Raw genomic sequence first — 17,380 nt, 5'->3', positions numbered from 1 at the left:
CTTCATCCAACGACATATCCAAGGAGCAGTGTAAGGCAAGAGCAAAGAGATGCTGTTCTCCCTTCTACCCCTAAAATTCCTGGTTAGCCCGCAAATAAATAAATATGGAGACAAGAACATCCCTACATTCTACATTCCTGCTTTATTGTTCATACCTGTTAGCAACAAAAATTGCTGGTTGTTAGGCAGAAGGAAGGGCAGCTAGGTGGTGCCATGGATAGTGTAAGGCCTAGAGTCAAAAAGACTCATCTTCCTGAGTCCAAATCTGGCTGTGTGACCCTGGGCAAGTCACTTAGCCCCATTTGCCTCAGTTTCCTCATCTGTAAAATGAGAAATGGCAAACCATTTCGTTATCTTTGCCAATAAAATCCCCAAAGGGATCACCAACAGACAGACAGGACTGAGATATGATAAAAATAACAAAAGAACCACAAGGAACTATCTTTTATGCCCCTTTGTACCTCTCACAGCAGTCATATTTGGTGTTTTGTATACTATTGAAATTACTCAGCATTTTCGTACTCATTCATTAACAACTATTGTATAAGACACTGAGTACTATGGGGAAAATAATGAGGATTAAGTTTTGGTCTCTGTTCTCTGGGGCCTTTAATCTGGGGGTAGGTAAGATAGAAGAGACAATGCAGAACAACAACTAATCATGTGAGGGGGATAAATAAATACTGCAGTTCAAAGGGGGAGGGGAGTAAGAGCACTTCCAGATAAAGGTGATCAGTAAACATTTCAATAAATATTTAATATAGAAATATTATGTTATAGATTTAAAATGCAAATGCTTCAATAAAGAAGCACAAATATTGTACACATCTAAAACAATCACCTTTACAAATATTTGAATAAATATTTAAATATATACATTTCAGGGCAGTTAGGTGGCACAGTGAATAGAGCACCAGCCTTGGAGTCAGGAGGACCCGAGTTCAAATCCAGTCTCAGACACTTGACACACTTACTAGCTATGTGACTTTAGGCAAGTCACTAATTGCCTTGTCTTCTCCCCTTCAAAAAAAATCTTAAAAAAAAATACACACATGCACGCATTTCATAGATTTTTTTTTGATTGCCAAGAGCCAGAGAAACATGATGATATGATGATTGGAGGAAAGAACACCAAGCATCTCACCTTTCCCCCCCCTCCTAACCTGCCCTTTAATACCTCATATTTAAAAGAGTAATGGCTGAGGGTCCTCAGAATTAGAAGAGAGGTGGTCTGTATTCAGAACAAGTAGACCATAATTTAAATAAGATGATGGCTTAGGCATTTATGGGGAGGCAATTTTGCCAGCTCAGTCTGATGCCTTATGCTAAGAGGAGGATTTTATTTTGCATTTTAATTACAGATTTTTTTCTGCCTTCATATGTGATTTTTCTTTTTCTATCACTAACAAACCATTGTAACTGTTAGTATTGCAACCAAGAAGAATAATTCAGTCAGCAGTCTTGCTTTGGACACCTCTGATGTTCCACATAACCAATCATATCTCTTTCCATTTCTGAACTAAAATAAAATGGTTCAGGAATTTTTGAAGTTCTCCTGTCTTCCTTAAGAACTGTTACATTTCATTGTTTTTGTTGCACCTTGTGGAGATATGATCCTCTGACTTCATCGTTTCGAGGCAGCATTTTAGTGTTTGGCTGACTGTATTTTGCCTGGCAGTGGTACAAGGAAGTGTTAATAAATTTCTTTTTGCTAATTTTTAGTCTGATGTGATGAAACTATCATGCAATAGATCACCAAGAAGGATAACTTTGACAGTCCCAACAGAGGTTTACTTTATGTTGTTAGATGCTATCTCTAATACTTCTCCTAGAAACTTGATTGTCCAAAATTTCACTTTTTAATCATTCATCTTAAGTTTTTAACTTGAGAGATGTCAGGAAAATCTTCAATCGTTTCCTGACAGTTTAAGACTGATTTCGCAGATGATTTACAAATACTAGGTATGCTCGTCAGAGAGAATATATTGGGTAAGAAAAATGCCATTTCATGGATCACTCCCCTTTGTATATTTCATCCTTTTCTTTTTTTTTTTTTTTAAAGCAATCGGGGTTAAGTAACTTGCTCAAGGTTACATGGCCAGTTATTTCTGGGTGTGGAGCTAAGTATCTGTGCCGGGATTTGATCCCCAGGTCATCCCGACACTGGAGCCGGTGCTCTTACTTGCTGAGCCACCTGGCTGCCCCTGTTTCATCCTTTTCCAAATTTATTGCAACTCTTTGAGATGCATTGAAAAAAAATGCCCACCTTTTACTTCTTTGTCCTCTCAGGTCTCTGCTTTTTATACTGTATCGTATTACCTTCTTTCTGAGAAGTAATGTTGCCTTGTCGAAGCATGGAATTTTATTCTCTAATAAATAGGGAAGGATTGAGGTGGTAGGCAGGAGGTGATGGAGGTAAGGAAAATGGAGCATGGAACTGGCAGTTTTCTACTTCCTTCAAAATGAATCTTTCAGTTCAGAGAAAAAGGAAATAGAAGAACCATACGTACAAACTGATAAATAGAACAATAACTAACAAATAGATGGTGGTACCCATCAAATGGGGAATAGCTTTTTCAGTGGGTGAGAAGTGAGAGAGAGAAAATCAGTGCTAATTGAAAAAAACCAAATTTTAAAGAACTCAAATGAATATTTATCATGTAGTTTTCTTATTTTGAACTTTTGTAAATTCCAAGCATATCAGACACGTCTCTATTAAAATGCAAGTATAAAAACAGCTTTCACACTAAATGTCTGTATTTTTATGTTATCTGTGCCAGCAGAGAGAAGGCAAAAGATGAATGACCATTTGTTGAGGATCATGTCGATAGAATACTTAGTCAGGTGTAAGCTGGACTAGACATCTTCTGAGGCTTCTTACAAATCAGAGTCAGTTCCTGTGAAAATACTTGATGGTCCATCATTGCTGTAGGTTGTCCTTTTGTTTCCAATTTTAGATATATTAGAAGTTATGAGCTAATAAGGATTTCAAGTTGGGTTAGAGATATGCTTTCTTTTTCCATTTGCTGTTAGGGAAAGAGATAAGAACAAGATTTCATAGGCAGAGAACTCTTGGGATGAACTCCCTCTATCAATGAAGTTCACTCCTTCTCTGCAACTTATAGCCTTAGACATTTGCTTAGAGCACTAAATAGCTAGCTGACTTACCCTGGGTGACACAGCCAGTATGTGTCAGTTGTGGGTTTTATATCTGTGTCACTCAGGGCTTCAAGGCCAGCTCTATCTACTACATTATGGCTGCTTGACCTCCTACTGCGAATATTTTAAATTTTGAAATTCATATTGGGAAAGAAAATGTTTTCTTGGAAAAGTTCAGTATTTCGTATTTTTTTTTCTCTCTGTTAAGGTATATGTTCTCTCTACATATGATTCAGGGACTTTCTATTCAATGATGTTAATTGATAGCCTGCTTGGACATATACATATCATTAATTGGCTGAGAAATGTAATTTATTAATTGAAGTGTAGAATTTCTTTATAAATTCCCTTGAGGAACAGTTGATGGAGTCTTTGTGAAAATATCTTTTTCTCTTAATAACAGAAAAAGTGAGATCATTTTCTCTCTCCTTTTAGGTTTCCTCCTTCTTCACCCCTAAAACCATACCCAAAGAGATCACCCTACCAAGCAAGCATTATCAAATTCCCAGACTGGACTGATCAACCACCAGGCACTACCCAAGAAAACATACCCGTGAGGCCTATCGTTATGGTAAGTACAATGACAAAAAGTTGGGGAATGGCAGCAGGTGGCAAATCGTATTGAATCACCTGACCCACCCATTCCTCTACCGATGCTATATCATTCATCTAAATACATTCTGGAACTAAGTCCCTGCCAACAGTACAAGGGTCTGCCATGAGGAGCTCTCTAATGCATGTTCTAATAGTGACAGAAACTAAAGTGGAAATTTTGAGGCTTTTTTTCTTTTTGCTACAGGATAGAGCTCTCCATTTATCCTCCATCTATTGTTATTAGTTATCACTTTTTATTCTCTGATTTATGGCATCCTTTATTCCTTTTCCTTTTCTCCCTTTCTTCATAATTACATTTAGGTTCTCAGTTATTAGTGGAGAAAGAACAGATTAGGAGAGGGAATTTGTTGTGTGGAAAAGTCCAGCGAGCAGCAGTGGCTTTTGCCAGTTGTAGAAATTATCTAGGCCCTTACCCAGAATGAAATACCCATTCTCCACCTTCTCTTTTCTCAGTGGGAGCCTATTGAGACTGAGATAATTTAGAGCTGAAAATGGAGCATAGTGACTTTAAAAATAATAATAATAATAGCTATTATTTATATTGTGTTATAAAGTCCTTTATATATACTATCTCATATGATTCTCACAACAACCCTGGGAGGTAGATGCTGTTATACGCATTTACAGATGAGGAAACTGAGGCTGAGAAGGCTTAAGTGAGTTGCCTAGGGTCACAATGCTAGTAAATGTCTACAGTAGGATTCTTTTTTTTTTTTTTAAGTAATTGGGGTTAAGTAACTTGCTCAAGGTTACACAGCCAGGTGTTTCTGGGTGGTGCTAAGTGTCTGAGCCCGGATTCGATCCACATGTCATCCCAACACTGGAGCCGGTGCTCTTACTCGCTGTGCTACCTGGCTACCCCTACAGTAGGACTCTAGGTTTTCTTGATTCTAAGTCCAATGTTCCGTCCACTATACCACAAGCTGATTTGAGAATGAATATATGTGTGTATTTGTATATGTATGTATTATATTTATATGCGTGTGTGCATATATATATATACACACACATATGTCATATACTAGCCTATTTTTTGATCAGACTTATAGCTGTTTTTAAAGACTTTAAAAATTTTTTATTAAACCAATTAGCTTTCTGTTGAATATGGATGATAGGCATTAAAAATACTTAGGAAGATCATGGAGAAACATTAGCAAGGCTAATATATCTTTATTATTGTAGGTTAGCTAGCTTGTATGGTTTGAGGGGAAAAAATCATATTTATTAACTCAGTTCTATTGCTTGTCTTCCTTTTCAGCTCTGTTTCTGCCTGTGATTTAGAATTCATTTGTTCTTTGAACAATTATTTGTTGAGCATAACCTTGTGCTGAGGAGATGCAAATATAAATGATGTATTCCCTGCTCTCAAGGAGCTTATAATCTAATTTGTTTGGGAAAATAAAATATATGCGCATGAAAATTTAATTTCATTCTAATTATTTTTAAAATATTGAATGATACAGGTAATGGATGGTATAGGATTTCAGGGGAGAGATCCTGTTCAGTGGAAGTATATGGGGAGGGGGGATTTGCATGGAAGAGATATAAGATTTGAGCTCAGTCTTTTGAAGAGGAGGAAACATTTAGATAAGCAGAGGTTTCAGGAAGGAATGATACAAGCAAATTTGGCTTGGGGTTTATGATGCTGAAAGAGTGGAGGGTGTATGTTGGAGAAATGGGAGAAAGAGAAAATTGAAGGTTCGGTTAGGACTAGATTGTAGAGAACTTTGAAAGCCCAAGTCAGATTTAGGATGCTCTTCCCTTAAACCAGTCTGGCATTCCTATGCCTCTGTCCCTTTGCTGAAACTATTCCCAAGGCCCAGCCTCTTCTCTCACTCTCATCTCCACATTGCATTGTTCTACCCATCCTTCGAGGCCCAGCTCACATGCCACTTCCATGAAGTCCTCTTTTATCTTCCAGCTGGAAATGATCACCTCCTTCTTTGATCTCATAGCATTTTGTACTATTCACAAATAATTTATCCAATTCTAATTTGGACTGTGTCTGTTGTACATGTTTTATCACTCATACAAGTTACACTACTTAGATATTTCACTGGGTCTGTCATCTAATGTTTGAGTAATTCCCTCTAACAAATTATAGCCTGTCCATGTCCAATCCTAAATCTTCTACAGGGTGACTACCCAGTGTTCTGAGGGACTTCCTAAAGTTATTCTCTGCATAGATCAAGGGTATATTTTAAATTATTTCCAGTTTTCCTCATATATATCACATATTTTGAAGATACAATGATCACTTCTCCCCAAGGTTCCCATCATTTTCATCCTAGTATCTCCCTGTTGGTTAGAACAAATTCAGACTAGAGACTATTGGTTCTTTTAATTTTTAAAGGGTGAAATTATAAGATATCAATGTTATGCTTGTTAAAGATTAGAATGGGCTAAGGCTGATGAGGAATGTGAAGGAAGCTATTGCTGGTAGTGATTTTTGATTGATATTGATAAGGAGGCATAGTAGATAGAGAAGATATTGACCCTGGAGTCAGGAATACTTGAGTTCTAATCCTGCCCCAGCACCTCCTGAGTTCAAATCTGGCCTCAGACATTTATTAGCTCTGTGACTCTAGGCAAGTCACTTAATCCTGTTTGCCTCAGTTTCCTCATCTGTAAAGTGAGCTGGAGAAGAAAATGGCAAACCACTCCAGTATCTTTGCCAAGAAAACTCCAAATGGGGTCACAGAGAGTCAGACCCAACTGATATGACTGAACAACAAATAGATTGATGAGTTATTTTCTGGGACACACATTATAAATTTCTCATCCACACCATGCCCACTCTCCAATAGTGAGTGGAATTCCGTCTATGAACATTAAAGCAGAGTTTCTGACAACTTAAGAGAAAAAGCAAAACTTCAAGAATGTGCCCACATTGATGAAAAGGAGTTAAGTTAGTTAAGTTAACTTAGTTAAGGTGTCATGAGTAGAACTGGTATCAGTCAGAACAAGAGTTAACAGCCCATTTCTTAAGACAGCTATCATAACAATGAAATTATTTTTTCTATTTGCCAATCACAAATATTTAAGTAATTTTAATTTTGACCCTTCTACTTTAGATTTTGTGGTAATTTGGGCAGTCTACCTTTGTGGAATTTTTCTCCCTCTGTCTTTCAGAAAAGAACTCATTGCATCAGCTACTCTAGGAAGGCAGTCAAGCCTGGGACCACCTCCCATTTAATTAAATGCAGGCACCTGTTTCTTTCTTAGCTTATCACATGCATAATTCCTGAAAAAATGATCATTTAAAAAATACTACAATTTCATTAATTTGGACAGGTTTAATCTTTCTTTATTCTAAATGATTCTAAGCCATTGTCTGAGTCAGAGAAAAGAATGCCACATGCAGTCAGCATTCTCAATATTGTGTTCCCTGATGAAAGTTCATGGGAGCTGTTGGATCCCTGTGCAGTGTTATGACCCAAATACCTAGACAACCTATATGTTACTATAACCACCACCACCACCCCCTACCCTTACGTCTGAATTGTCAGGGTAGTTAGAGCTTACTTAAAGTTCCTTTAAAATCAAGTTTAGGCTTCAGCCTAGTCTCAGAACATAATTTGCAGGGAAAGAATTCCGTTTTTATATTGAAATATTTTATATTAACTTTTTTTCTCTTGGGGGGTTATGGTGTTGGGGTGAGTAGAATTCTGAATCATGGTACAAGCGTCACAGTATTGCAATCGGAGAAGTGCCTGCCTGCCGCCTTGTCTACCGGAGACAGCTGACGGAGGCCAATGTGGAGGAGATCTGGAAGTCTATGACATTATCACAGTAAGTCTATTTGGCTTTCTCTAAATGTGGCTATTGATTAAAACGTTCAGGAACATCCCTCTGCTCTAATTGCTACACAGATTTGCCTGTGGTTTATTTTCTGCAGTTGGAAAATTAAATCCATTTTGTTTATACTAATTAGGCATGTTTACTATTAAGCTTTAGTTTCAACTTTTGTTTGCTCTATTTTGCTGCTTTGATGCATAGAGAAAAGATTTCACTGAAGCTTGGGAGTTTTCCATTTTCCATTTATATAGCAATTTTTTTTTTGCATGATAGTTAAGATCAGGGAGCTTTTCTAAGCCCAGAGAATTCTGTATACTTGCCAATAACAGTTAAGTGTTTAGCTTAATGAGGCAGGGAATGGAAAATCTGGTCTCCTTCTTATATGAAATACTGTAGGTAATGAAAGTTAATATTATGAGTAGAGCAGCATTTTCTTCTCCCACAAAAAAATACTTGTGGCAGTTTCTAATCGCTAACTAAACTGGCTCATCTGTAGTTTTCATATCTTTATTTGTAAAGTGTTGTCAGTGTTAATAACTAAAGAATATCTTATAAGTCTGTCTCTACCCTATCTGTCCCTACCCTCCTTTCCCCATGAAATCACAGAGGTAATAAATATATAAGGAATGTATCAAATATTCTCATCATGTCAAATTTTAAGATATTTTTCACGTTTTTTAAAAGAATTAAGCTATTATAAATTATTGTTTTTATCAGTTTACAGAGAATCCTTGAACTGGACTCCCTGGAGGAAGTTTTGGATACCAAACAGGTCAACTCAAAGTTTATCATCCACAATGTATACAGTGTTAGTAAGCAGGGAGTTGTCATCCTGGCAGATAAATCAAGTAAGCACATAATAATGCTTTGTTCTAGAATGTGGTACTGGGCCAACTTTGATAGCTTACAATCTGTCACTCAACATGTTTGTCTTACTATACGGCACTTGAGGGTGGAGCGTTAGGCGTGGAGTCAGAAAGACCTGCATTAGAACCCTGCCTTAGACACTTGTTCAGCCATTTTAGTCACGTCTGACTCTTTTGTGACCCCATTTGGGTTTTCTTGGCAAAGGTACTAGAGTGGTTTGCCATTTTATTTTTGATCTCATTTTATAGATGAGGAAACTGAGGTAAATAGGGTTAATTGATTTGCCCAGAGGCAAACAGCTAGGAAGTATCTGAGGCCAATTTTGAAATCAGGTCTTCCTGACTTCAGACCTGGTTCTCTATCCATGGTTCCACCTAACTGTCTCCCAGTCTCAGGTGCTTCATCTCTAAAATGGGGATAATAATAGCAAGTACCTCAAAAAGTTATTGGGAAATTAAAAAAAGATAATGTATCTAAAATGCCTTGCGATGTATAAAACTCTAACTATATAATAATACCATATGTAATAATATCTGGTATACATCATGTTATGGCATAATACCAGCCATGTATATTTATGTACATATGTTAGATATTATTATTCTACATAAAGGAAGAACCTTTTCTATTTTTTATTTTCCTAATTAAAAATTCATACTAAGTGTAATATTTCTCCCTCTCCCCTCTTACTTCTTTTCCCTTTGTTCTTCCAAATCTTTCTACTAGTCCTTTAAATCCAGAAAATGCCCTAGAGAAGAATAACAAAGGGCCCAACAAATTTCTTCCCACATCAAAGTTTTGTTTTTTAAAATAGGCCAAATCTGGTCTGGGCTCATTGTGTAAAGGTTGTCCTCAATGGGGTCCTTGGAGTGGATAAGTTTGAGACCCCTCAGGGAGTCAATTTTCAGGCTGGCAGATTCCTTCTAAGGCCATGGAGGGTGCCCTGGACCTTCCCTAAAGTAGATTTGAGGCCCAGTATGCATCTAGAATTCTTTTGCCTTCTCTTTGCTGGACCATAGATGATTTCATCCTTGGGGATGAGCTAGAGCTGGTGTGGCCCCTTTCCTGATTCTCCTATTTTAGTTCAAACCCTCTCTGTTAGCATTGGGAGATATTATTTGCTGGGGTTTTGTTGAATACTGTTAAATTCAGAATAGGCACTTCCTGGACAGCTGACAGGGCTGGATTGAGAGCAGTTCCATGGCAGTAATGGGACAGTGTGAGACTGTGTAGGTTTTATTTTCTGTTGGGAATGCAGGATACCTTTCTGGAAACTTCTTATTTCCAGCATCTTCTTTCTGCACCAGAAGACTACTGAGGAAAGAAGAATATAAAAAAATAATAATTGATTAGTTTCTTCATGACAAAATGGTCCAACTAATAGGAATGTGAATTTAGGTACTCTACTGCTTCATATCAGGTGTGGAATTTGAAACATTCCTTACAACTCTTTTCCATGTCTTCCCCCAAAGGACTTGTGTTTTTTTTTTTAATTTATTTTTATTCTAGTTTATATAAAAATAATTTTATTCTAAGCACCAAATAAAATTTTGGGCATTAATACATACATAGTAGATCAGAAGAAGAGGATTGGACACAAAAATGTAGATCTTTTTTATGTGCAATTTATTTTTTTAAATCTTTTTATTTTGGAGGGGGGAAGGCAGGGCAATTGGGGTTAAGTGACTTGCCCAAGGTCACACAGTTAGTAAATGTTAAGTGTCTGGGGTCATATTTGAACTCAGGTCTTCCTGACTCCAGGACCAGAGCTCTATTCACTGTGCCACCTTCCCTCCCCCTTTATGTGCAATTTATGTTTCTCTTTAAGTATCTAAAGAGTTCATCCTCTTGCTTTCAAAGACATAGCTCTTGTCTGTGCTTTTTTTTTTTTCTGGCTTTCCTTTTGTTCTTTGTGTTTTTAAAAAGATGCCTCAATGTCCCTCCTTTCTTCTTCTTCCTTCCCTCCCCTCCTTCCTTCTGTTCCTTCCTCTTTCCTTCCTTCCTTCCTCCCTTCCTCTTTTCTTCCTTCCTCCCTCCCTCTCTGCCTCCCTTCCTCCTATTCCTTTTTTGCTTTATGCTCCCATTGCCCCACCTCCCCAAATTGGGAAAATAAAGAAGAAAAAAAAGGAAGGGGGGAGACTATTATTTTTCTAATTTATGAATTTTCTTTATTTTTAATCTGAATTTTCCAGACACCAAAAGAATGATCATCTGATTTTTCATAGTAGAATGGATTGTACACAAAATTGTAGGTCTTTATGGTATACAATTTGTTTTTCTTTTAAAATTTTTAATCAGCTTAGTTTCAAAGCTGTCCTGCTTATCTGGCATTTCTGGTCTTCCTTTTGTGCTTTTCGTTCCATTTTTCAAAGAAATGTCTCAATGAGGACCTCTTTCCCCCACCTCCACTTTTTTTTTTACTTTATCTCTATCCTCCTTCACATCCCATTCTTCCCATAGCAAAATGGAAAACAAAGAAGAACCAATATTTTAATGTAACTTGATAAAGAGTATTTTTCATAAGTGAAAGAACCTCTCATCCTTCCTTTTAGAAAATAAGTGTTTCAGAAGGGCATTGAGGATACTCTACAAGTATTAGCCACTGAATAGCTGTTACAAACCAACCTGTAAGAATCATTGAAATGGAACCTACTGTGTCCACTAACTTGATGAAACTTATTTTGCTATCTTTATTGCTCTGGCAGAAAGAAGCCCCGATCTCTAAAACAGAAAAGGTTGTAGATAAGGGAGTCATGGGGGCCTGTTTGGCTCTCCTGAGGATTCTGAGAGGGGAGGAGAAGAGAGAGAGAGAAAGGGAGGGAGGGGGGGGAGGGAGGAGAGAGAGAGAGAAAAAGAGACAGAGGGAGGAAGAGAGAGAGGGAAAGAGAGACGGGGGAGAGGGGGGTAGAGAGAGGGAGGGACAGAGAGAGGGAAGGAGGGAAAGAGGGAGAGAGAGAGAGAGGGGAGAAAAATGGAAGGGGGGAGAGAGAGGGAGGGAGGGGGGGGGAAGAGGGGGAGAGAGAGAAAGAGAAAGGGAGGGAGAGAGAGAGAGAGGGAGGGAGGGAGAGGGAGACAGAGGGAGGGAGGGAGAGGGAGAGAGAGAGAGAGAGGGAGAGAGGAAAGAAAGAAAGTCCTGTTATGGTGCACCAAGACTTATCTGAGCTTTTCTAGCCATGCTTTATGTTAGTAGCTTTAAGGCTTCTGTAATTATAAAAACAACAATAACAACGACAGCAATAGTAATCATAGCTGACATTTATATAATGCTTACTATGTCCCAAACACTATCTTAAGCACTTTACAATAAATGCATTTGATCCTCACAACAATCCTGGGAGGTAGGTGCTATTATTATCCCCATTTTATAGAAGAGTAAACAGAGGCAAACTGGGATTAAGTGACTTCCCAGGGTCACACAGTCAGTAAGTGTCTGATGTTGTACTTGAACTCAAGTCTTCTTCACTCCGGGTCCCCAGGTACAGATAGAGACTGTTTGGGCTAAATAAAGGGATAATAAATAAAAGAGTGGTTCTGTGATTTCAGTGGTATAGGGAACTCTAGGGTGAGGAAGTTCTTTCTACAAAGTCAACTTAGGCCAATAAAGAGAGGCATAAAGCCATGGTTCTCAAACTTTTTGGTCTCAGGACCCCTTTACACTCTTAAAAATTATTGAGGACCCCCCCATTTCCACCCTCCCACCAAGATCTCTTGTTTACATCAATTATATCCATTGATATTTACCATATTAAAAGTGAAAACATCTTAATATTATTATGAAAATATTTTTGATCTCATAGACCCCTTTTGAAAACTGATAGTCTTTGGCTGGGGTGGGGAACCTGCATCCTCAAGGCCACATGTGGCCTTCTAGGTCCTTGGGTATGGCCTTTTGACCGAGTCCAAATTTTATAGAACAAATCCTTGTATTAAGGGGATTTGTTCTGTGAGGTTTGGATTCAGTCAAAGGGCTGCACTTGAGGACCGAGAGGGCCACATGTAATCTCAAAGCCAAAGGTTCCCCACCCCCGGCCTTGAGTATTGAAAAATTAAGTGACTTTCCCCAGGCTGACCCAGCCAGTCTATGGCAGAAGCAGAATTTAAACCCAGGACTTACCAGATTAAAAATAGTCCAGTTTTTTATTCATTCTACATAGTCCTGCCCTCGCCCCCCAAATAAAGCACTTTAAAGATAGAAATAGACAGGTGAGTAACACTTGCATTCTGAGTTTGTGGATTTCAGGATTAATTGGGTGATTTAAGTAATCCATTTCATGGGACCTACTTGATGCTAGATTCTGTTAGCCCCTTTTTTTTCCTTCATTTCACGAACTGCTGAAACTGCTAGAACTAAGTGTACTATGTGTACTTTGCTGAAAAGCTTGGAAGGTCAAATGGCTGAAGAAACTTGGGATAATTTGCTTTCCAAAATAATAACCCATTGATTTGTGCAAATGTACTTTCCTCTTGTAAAATGGATTAACCGACTATTTTGATATTTCTTATATACTCATATTGAATTAATACAATATATAAAATTCATAGTTTGTATGCATAAAGTATATAAACATTGGGTTCTTGCCATGTATAATAATGTCTTTAATTATTTGGGATTCGCTAAAGTGACATTTTTATTCATTTTCCTGCAGAAGAACTTCCTCATTGGGTACTGTCAGCTATGAAATGTTTAGCAAATTGTAAGTACACTTTTACCACTGACTCTTCCAATTTAGCCAAAGCCTTTGGCCTAAATAGAAAAATGTGACTCTATCTAGCAAGCTTCTTTTTGAGAGCACTTGGCACTATGCCTGACCTATAGTGAGGGCATAATAAATGTTACTGATTGATAATATGGAGAGTCGTCATTCTTCTTCTCCCCTCCTCTCCCCTTTGCCACCCCCCACCAAATTATTGTATGTCCCATTAGTCAGTTTGGACTTTTTGAACACTTAATGTGTGTGGAATCCTGAGCCAAGTCTAGTGGGGGGAGACAAAACATATAGATAAAATTGTCATATAGTCTAACTGAGTGACACACAATTACTTCTTTGAGCCTCGGGAGTTATTTAAAAAAGTATCTCACAAGTGAAATATTATCACATTTTTGTCCTCCAATTTAGCAGCACCTAGACCTGTATCAGCTCTGAATTGTCTCCACCATTGAGCTCAAATCTGGTGGACATCTCCAGCTTGAGAACAGGGACTATTTTTACCTTTCTCTGTATCTATCCCTACCCCTTAGCAACATGTTGGACACATATAGGCATTTAATGAATGTTTTGTTCTATTTTTTCTTTATTTTGGGGGCCTATGCTAGGGTTGTGGCAGTATGAGTGGAGAGCAAGGGATGGATTTAAGAGAGGTTTTGGGAAAAGCTGAATTTAGTTATTGGATATGAGAGTTGAGAGAAAGAGAAGAGTAAGAGATAACTCTAAGACCCAAAGTAATGTTAATAAGAAAAGGAAAGGAAGAAGGTTATCCTTTTCTGGGCGCTATTCTGTGAGAATTGTTGGTAATTAGCATATATATTATTGCATACAAGTTGCTTCCAAAGTGATATTTGAAAACATTACGAAGACCTCTACCGCCAAGAAGGCTACATTTTCTTCTTTCTGACACTATTTAACACCTATTTCTCTCTGTAGCACAGAGTGACAAGCATTTTTCCTCCCAGTGTCTTCTCATGTATTTTTGTCACCCATTAGCACGTTGAACTGAGAGTTAGGAGATGTGTTCAGAGCTCAGCTCTGCTGTGGACACAACACTTGACCACTGAACTTCTATTTCCCCATTTGTGAAATGAAGAAGTTGGAACAGATGCTGAGAATATCATGCTGTTCATTCCATGATTCTGTGTTATACTTTGGCTACTCAGGACCCTTTCTGTCATTTCTTTTCTTTACCAACTCACCTGACTTACAATCTTTCTCATATTCTTTTCTTCTCTTCTCCCTCCTCCTTCCCAAAAAAAACCTTTTGCCTGTGTAATGTTGCCTCAGGACCTTGTTCTCTGGGTTTTAATGAGTTCCAGTTCAATAAAAATTTATTGGATTCCTGTTGTGGGCTATGCTAGGGATTCTGGGAGTTACAGAGAGTTAAAAAGACAGAGTCTCTACCCTCATAGAGCTTACGGTTTCATTGATGAGAGAGAAAACTAGAGAATAATACAATGACATTAGAATGCAGTGCCCAAATGGAGAGTTTTCTGAGTTTAAGTAATGAGGGAAGGTTTTTTGGGCAAGGTTGGCTTTGGTTGGAATTGAGTAGAAAGAACAGTGGTATGTGAGTTCCAGGCAGAGGTGAGTGACCCAAATGAAGAAAGGTTTGCTGTAAGGGTTCAGAATGCAGGGGGTCTTTCATTTTTATATCCCGCAACATACTCAGTACCTAGAAGGTAGTAGATATTTAATAAATGTTTGTTATATTAAAGAATTGAGCATGGCATATTCAAGGGACAAGAAAGACACTGGCTTGGATGGAATGAAATGTTTGAGTGGAAAGTAGTGGTACCCAATGTTGGATGGTAAAGGAGGAGCTATAATATTTATATATTAGATATAATATAAGGATGAAGGACCTTCAATGCTAAACTGAGAAGTTTGAATATTATCAAATGAGATAATATTTATAAAAAGCATTCAGCCCAGTGCCAGGAACGAAGTGCTAGATAAATGTTTATTCCCTTTGTTTTACTCTCCCTATGTAATCCTGTAGTTAGGGGTTCTTAATCATTATTATATCATGGATTCCTTTGGTAATTTGGTGAAACCTATAGATTCCTTTTCAAAATAATGTTGTTATATGAATAAAATAAATAGGATTAAAAAGGAAACAAATTTTTAAAAAATAGTTATCAATATAATTCTCCATCAAACTAGATAAACCTAGAAAACCATTAAAATTATACCTAACGGCTCAGAAATGAGACCTCTTAAAAAGCCTTTAAAAAACTAGAGTTTTCTATCCATGGAAAAGAAAAAGCTGATGAATGATTAAATAATGACCATTAAATGTAAGTATAATTATATTAGGATATGGGGAGGCCTAGACTGACATATATATTTGGTCTGGTCTGCACCCTCAGTATTTTATAGACAACATTTACTAAGTAAATATTTGTGAAGTTTTCTATTGTGCATATTCACTAAAGTCAGTACAATAGGAAAAGACCTTAAACAGTGCTTTTGAATCCACTTCACAGAATCAGTAAGCTTACCACGATTCCATTTGGCCAGAAAAATGTCTTGACCTCTTTCAAAGTCATTTTACCTACAAACCCAGGTCCTCAGGAAGGCCTTAAGGAGAGTAACTAATTAGATAGCTAGTTTATCTTGCATTTTAGGCCCATTGCTTCATGTTCTTTGTTTGCTCCCTCCTTTCCAAATTTTTTTTCTAGGTCTTTTGCATATAAGCAATTATTTTTTCCCTTCATAGAATCATTATACTCTTAGAGCTGGAAGGGACCTTAGAGCTTGTATAGTCTAGCCTTCTCTCTCTCTCTTTTTTTTTTAACAGATGAAACTAAGGTCAAGGGCTGTGAAATTAATTAATTTCATGCTGTTACTAGTAGAAGTTATTCAAATAGATCTATGATCTCACCAATTTAGGCATTTCCTCCAATGTTGATCACAACCTATCACATCTGTCAGCCCAACCTGTGCCACTCTTGTCCTTCTCTCCCCAAAAGTTTGTCATGGAGGGTCCACCCAGTGTGTTGAGGCCCTTCTTGTTTTCTCCTGAAATAACAGTATTGGCCCTCACAATTGTATTGCCTCCAGCGCAAATCTCTCTATAGACTCAATACAGTTTGCTGGTTCTTCCCTTCATTTTCTTTAGTGCTTCTTCTATCTCTCTGATAACACCTCAGAGACTGTGGTGTTAGGGTTCAGGTGTGGTGATTCCTTGATAACTATCTTTAATGGAGAAAAAATTTCAAAATTTTTTTTACTAATCTTTTCCATTCTTCTTTTGTTCATAGTCCTTTCCCCCCATTTTTGTCCTCAGATGTCCTTAGGATGATTTTACTTAATTGTTTATTTTGCCAAGCTTTCTTAAAAAAATGGTTTTTACCCTTCACTGCTTTTCTTTCTACTTAATTAAACTGTCACCTTTTTTTCATAAGGTTTTAGAGTTGGGTTCTTTTGATCTGCTTGTTGAAACAATTTGCACTGGTTTAACTTCTCAATTACATTATAATAGTTGTTGATGTCTTTTCTGGTATCCATTTCCCATTTTTAATTTTTTATAATATTTAAGTAATTCAAGGTCAAATCTTTCTAGTTGTATGCCATGTCTTTTTTTTCCCCTCATTACTTTTCATTTAAAAAAAAATACAAATTCTGATCTTTATTCTCACAAATTGATGGTCTAACTGTAACTAATTAACTCAGGAATGTAATTAACTTAGGAATAACTTCCACATCAATATGATGTCTTTTCTTGTTTGCTAAAATATAGTCAATTTTTTATTTTTTAATGCTGCTGTTTATTGTTTTCTATGACCTAGCAGTTCTTATTTTTTTTTAAGAAAGTATTCACGATAAAGAGGCTTTAGACATTTGCATAATTTTCAAATGTTTGGCCTCTCTCATTTCTTTCTTTCTTTCTTTCTTTTTTTTTTGCCTTTTGGAGGGCAGTTGGGGTTAAGTAACTTGCCCAAGGTTACACGGCTAGTTTTTGTGTGTGTGTGTGTGTGTGTGTGTGTGTGTGTGTTAAGTGTCTGAGGCCAGATCCGAACCCAGGTCCTCCTGACTCCGGGGCCGCTGCTTTACTCACTGCGCCACCTAGCTGCCCCTTCATTTCTTTCTTCTAAGCCATACTTTCACATTTATTTTTCCCTATACTTATATTTTCCATCTTTTCAATGAAGTCATCAAGTATCAGAGTAGAGGTCCTGATTAGTGAGATCCCATTAAGGGGTCACATTATTCATATCTGAACTTTA

At 37.4% G+C, this 17,380-nt stretch overlaps 1 protein-coding gene across 2 annotated transcripts in view; it reads left to right on the top strand.

Annotated features, from left to right (window-relative positions):
• Positions 1-17,380, top strand: part of DEPDC1B (DEP domain containing 1B) — a 123,581-nt gene that overhangs the window by 62,794 nt on the left and 43,407 nt on the right. For both annotated transcript variants that reach the window (XM_069096367.1, XM_069096368.1), the window contains exons 3-6: positions 3,595-3,730; positions 7,439-7,566; positions 8,290-8,420; positions 13,086-13,133. In XM_069096367.1, coding sequence (XP_068952468.1) covers positions 3,595-3,730; positions 7,439-7,566; positions 8,290-8,420; positions 13,086-13,133 — 443 coding nt within the window. The remainder of the gene's footprint in view (positions 1-3,594; positions 3,731-7,438; positions 7,567-8,289; positions 8,421-13,085; positions 13,134-17,380) is intronic.

The sequence above is a fragment of the Petaurus breviceps genome, unplaced genomic scaffold, assembly GCF_028583685.1.
Source record: "Petaurus breviceps papuanus isolate PSGF00001 unplaced genomic scaffold, PetGlider_PUasm1.0 229, whole genome shotgun sequence".
In the NCBI taxonomy this organism is placed as follows: Eukaryota; Metazoa; Chordata; class Mammalia; order Diprotodontia; family Petauridae; genus Petaurus; species Petaurus breviceps.
This window is presented reverse-complemented; position numbering and strand designations above follow the sequence as displayed.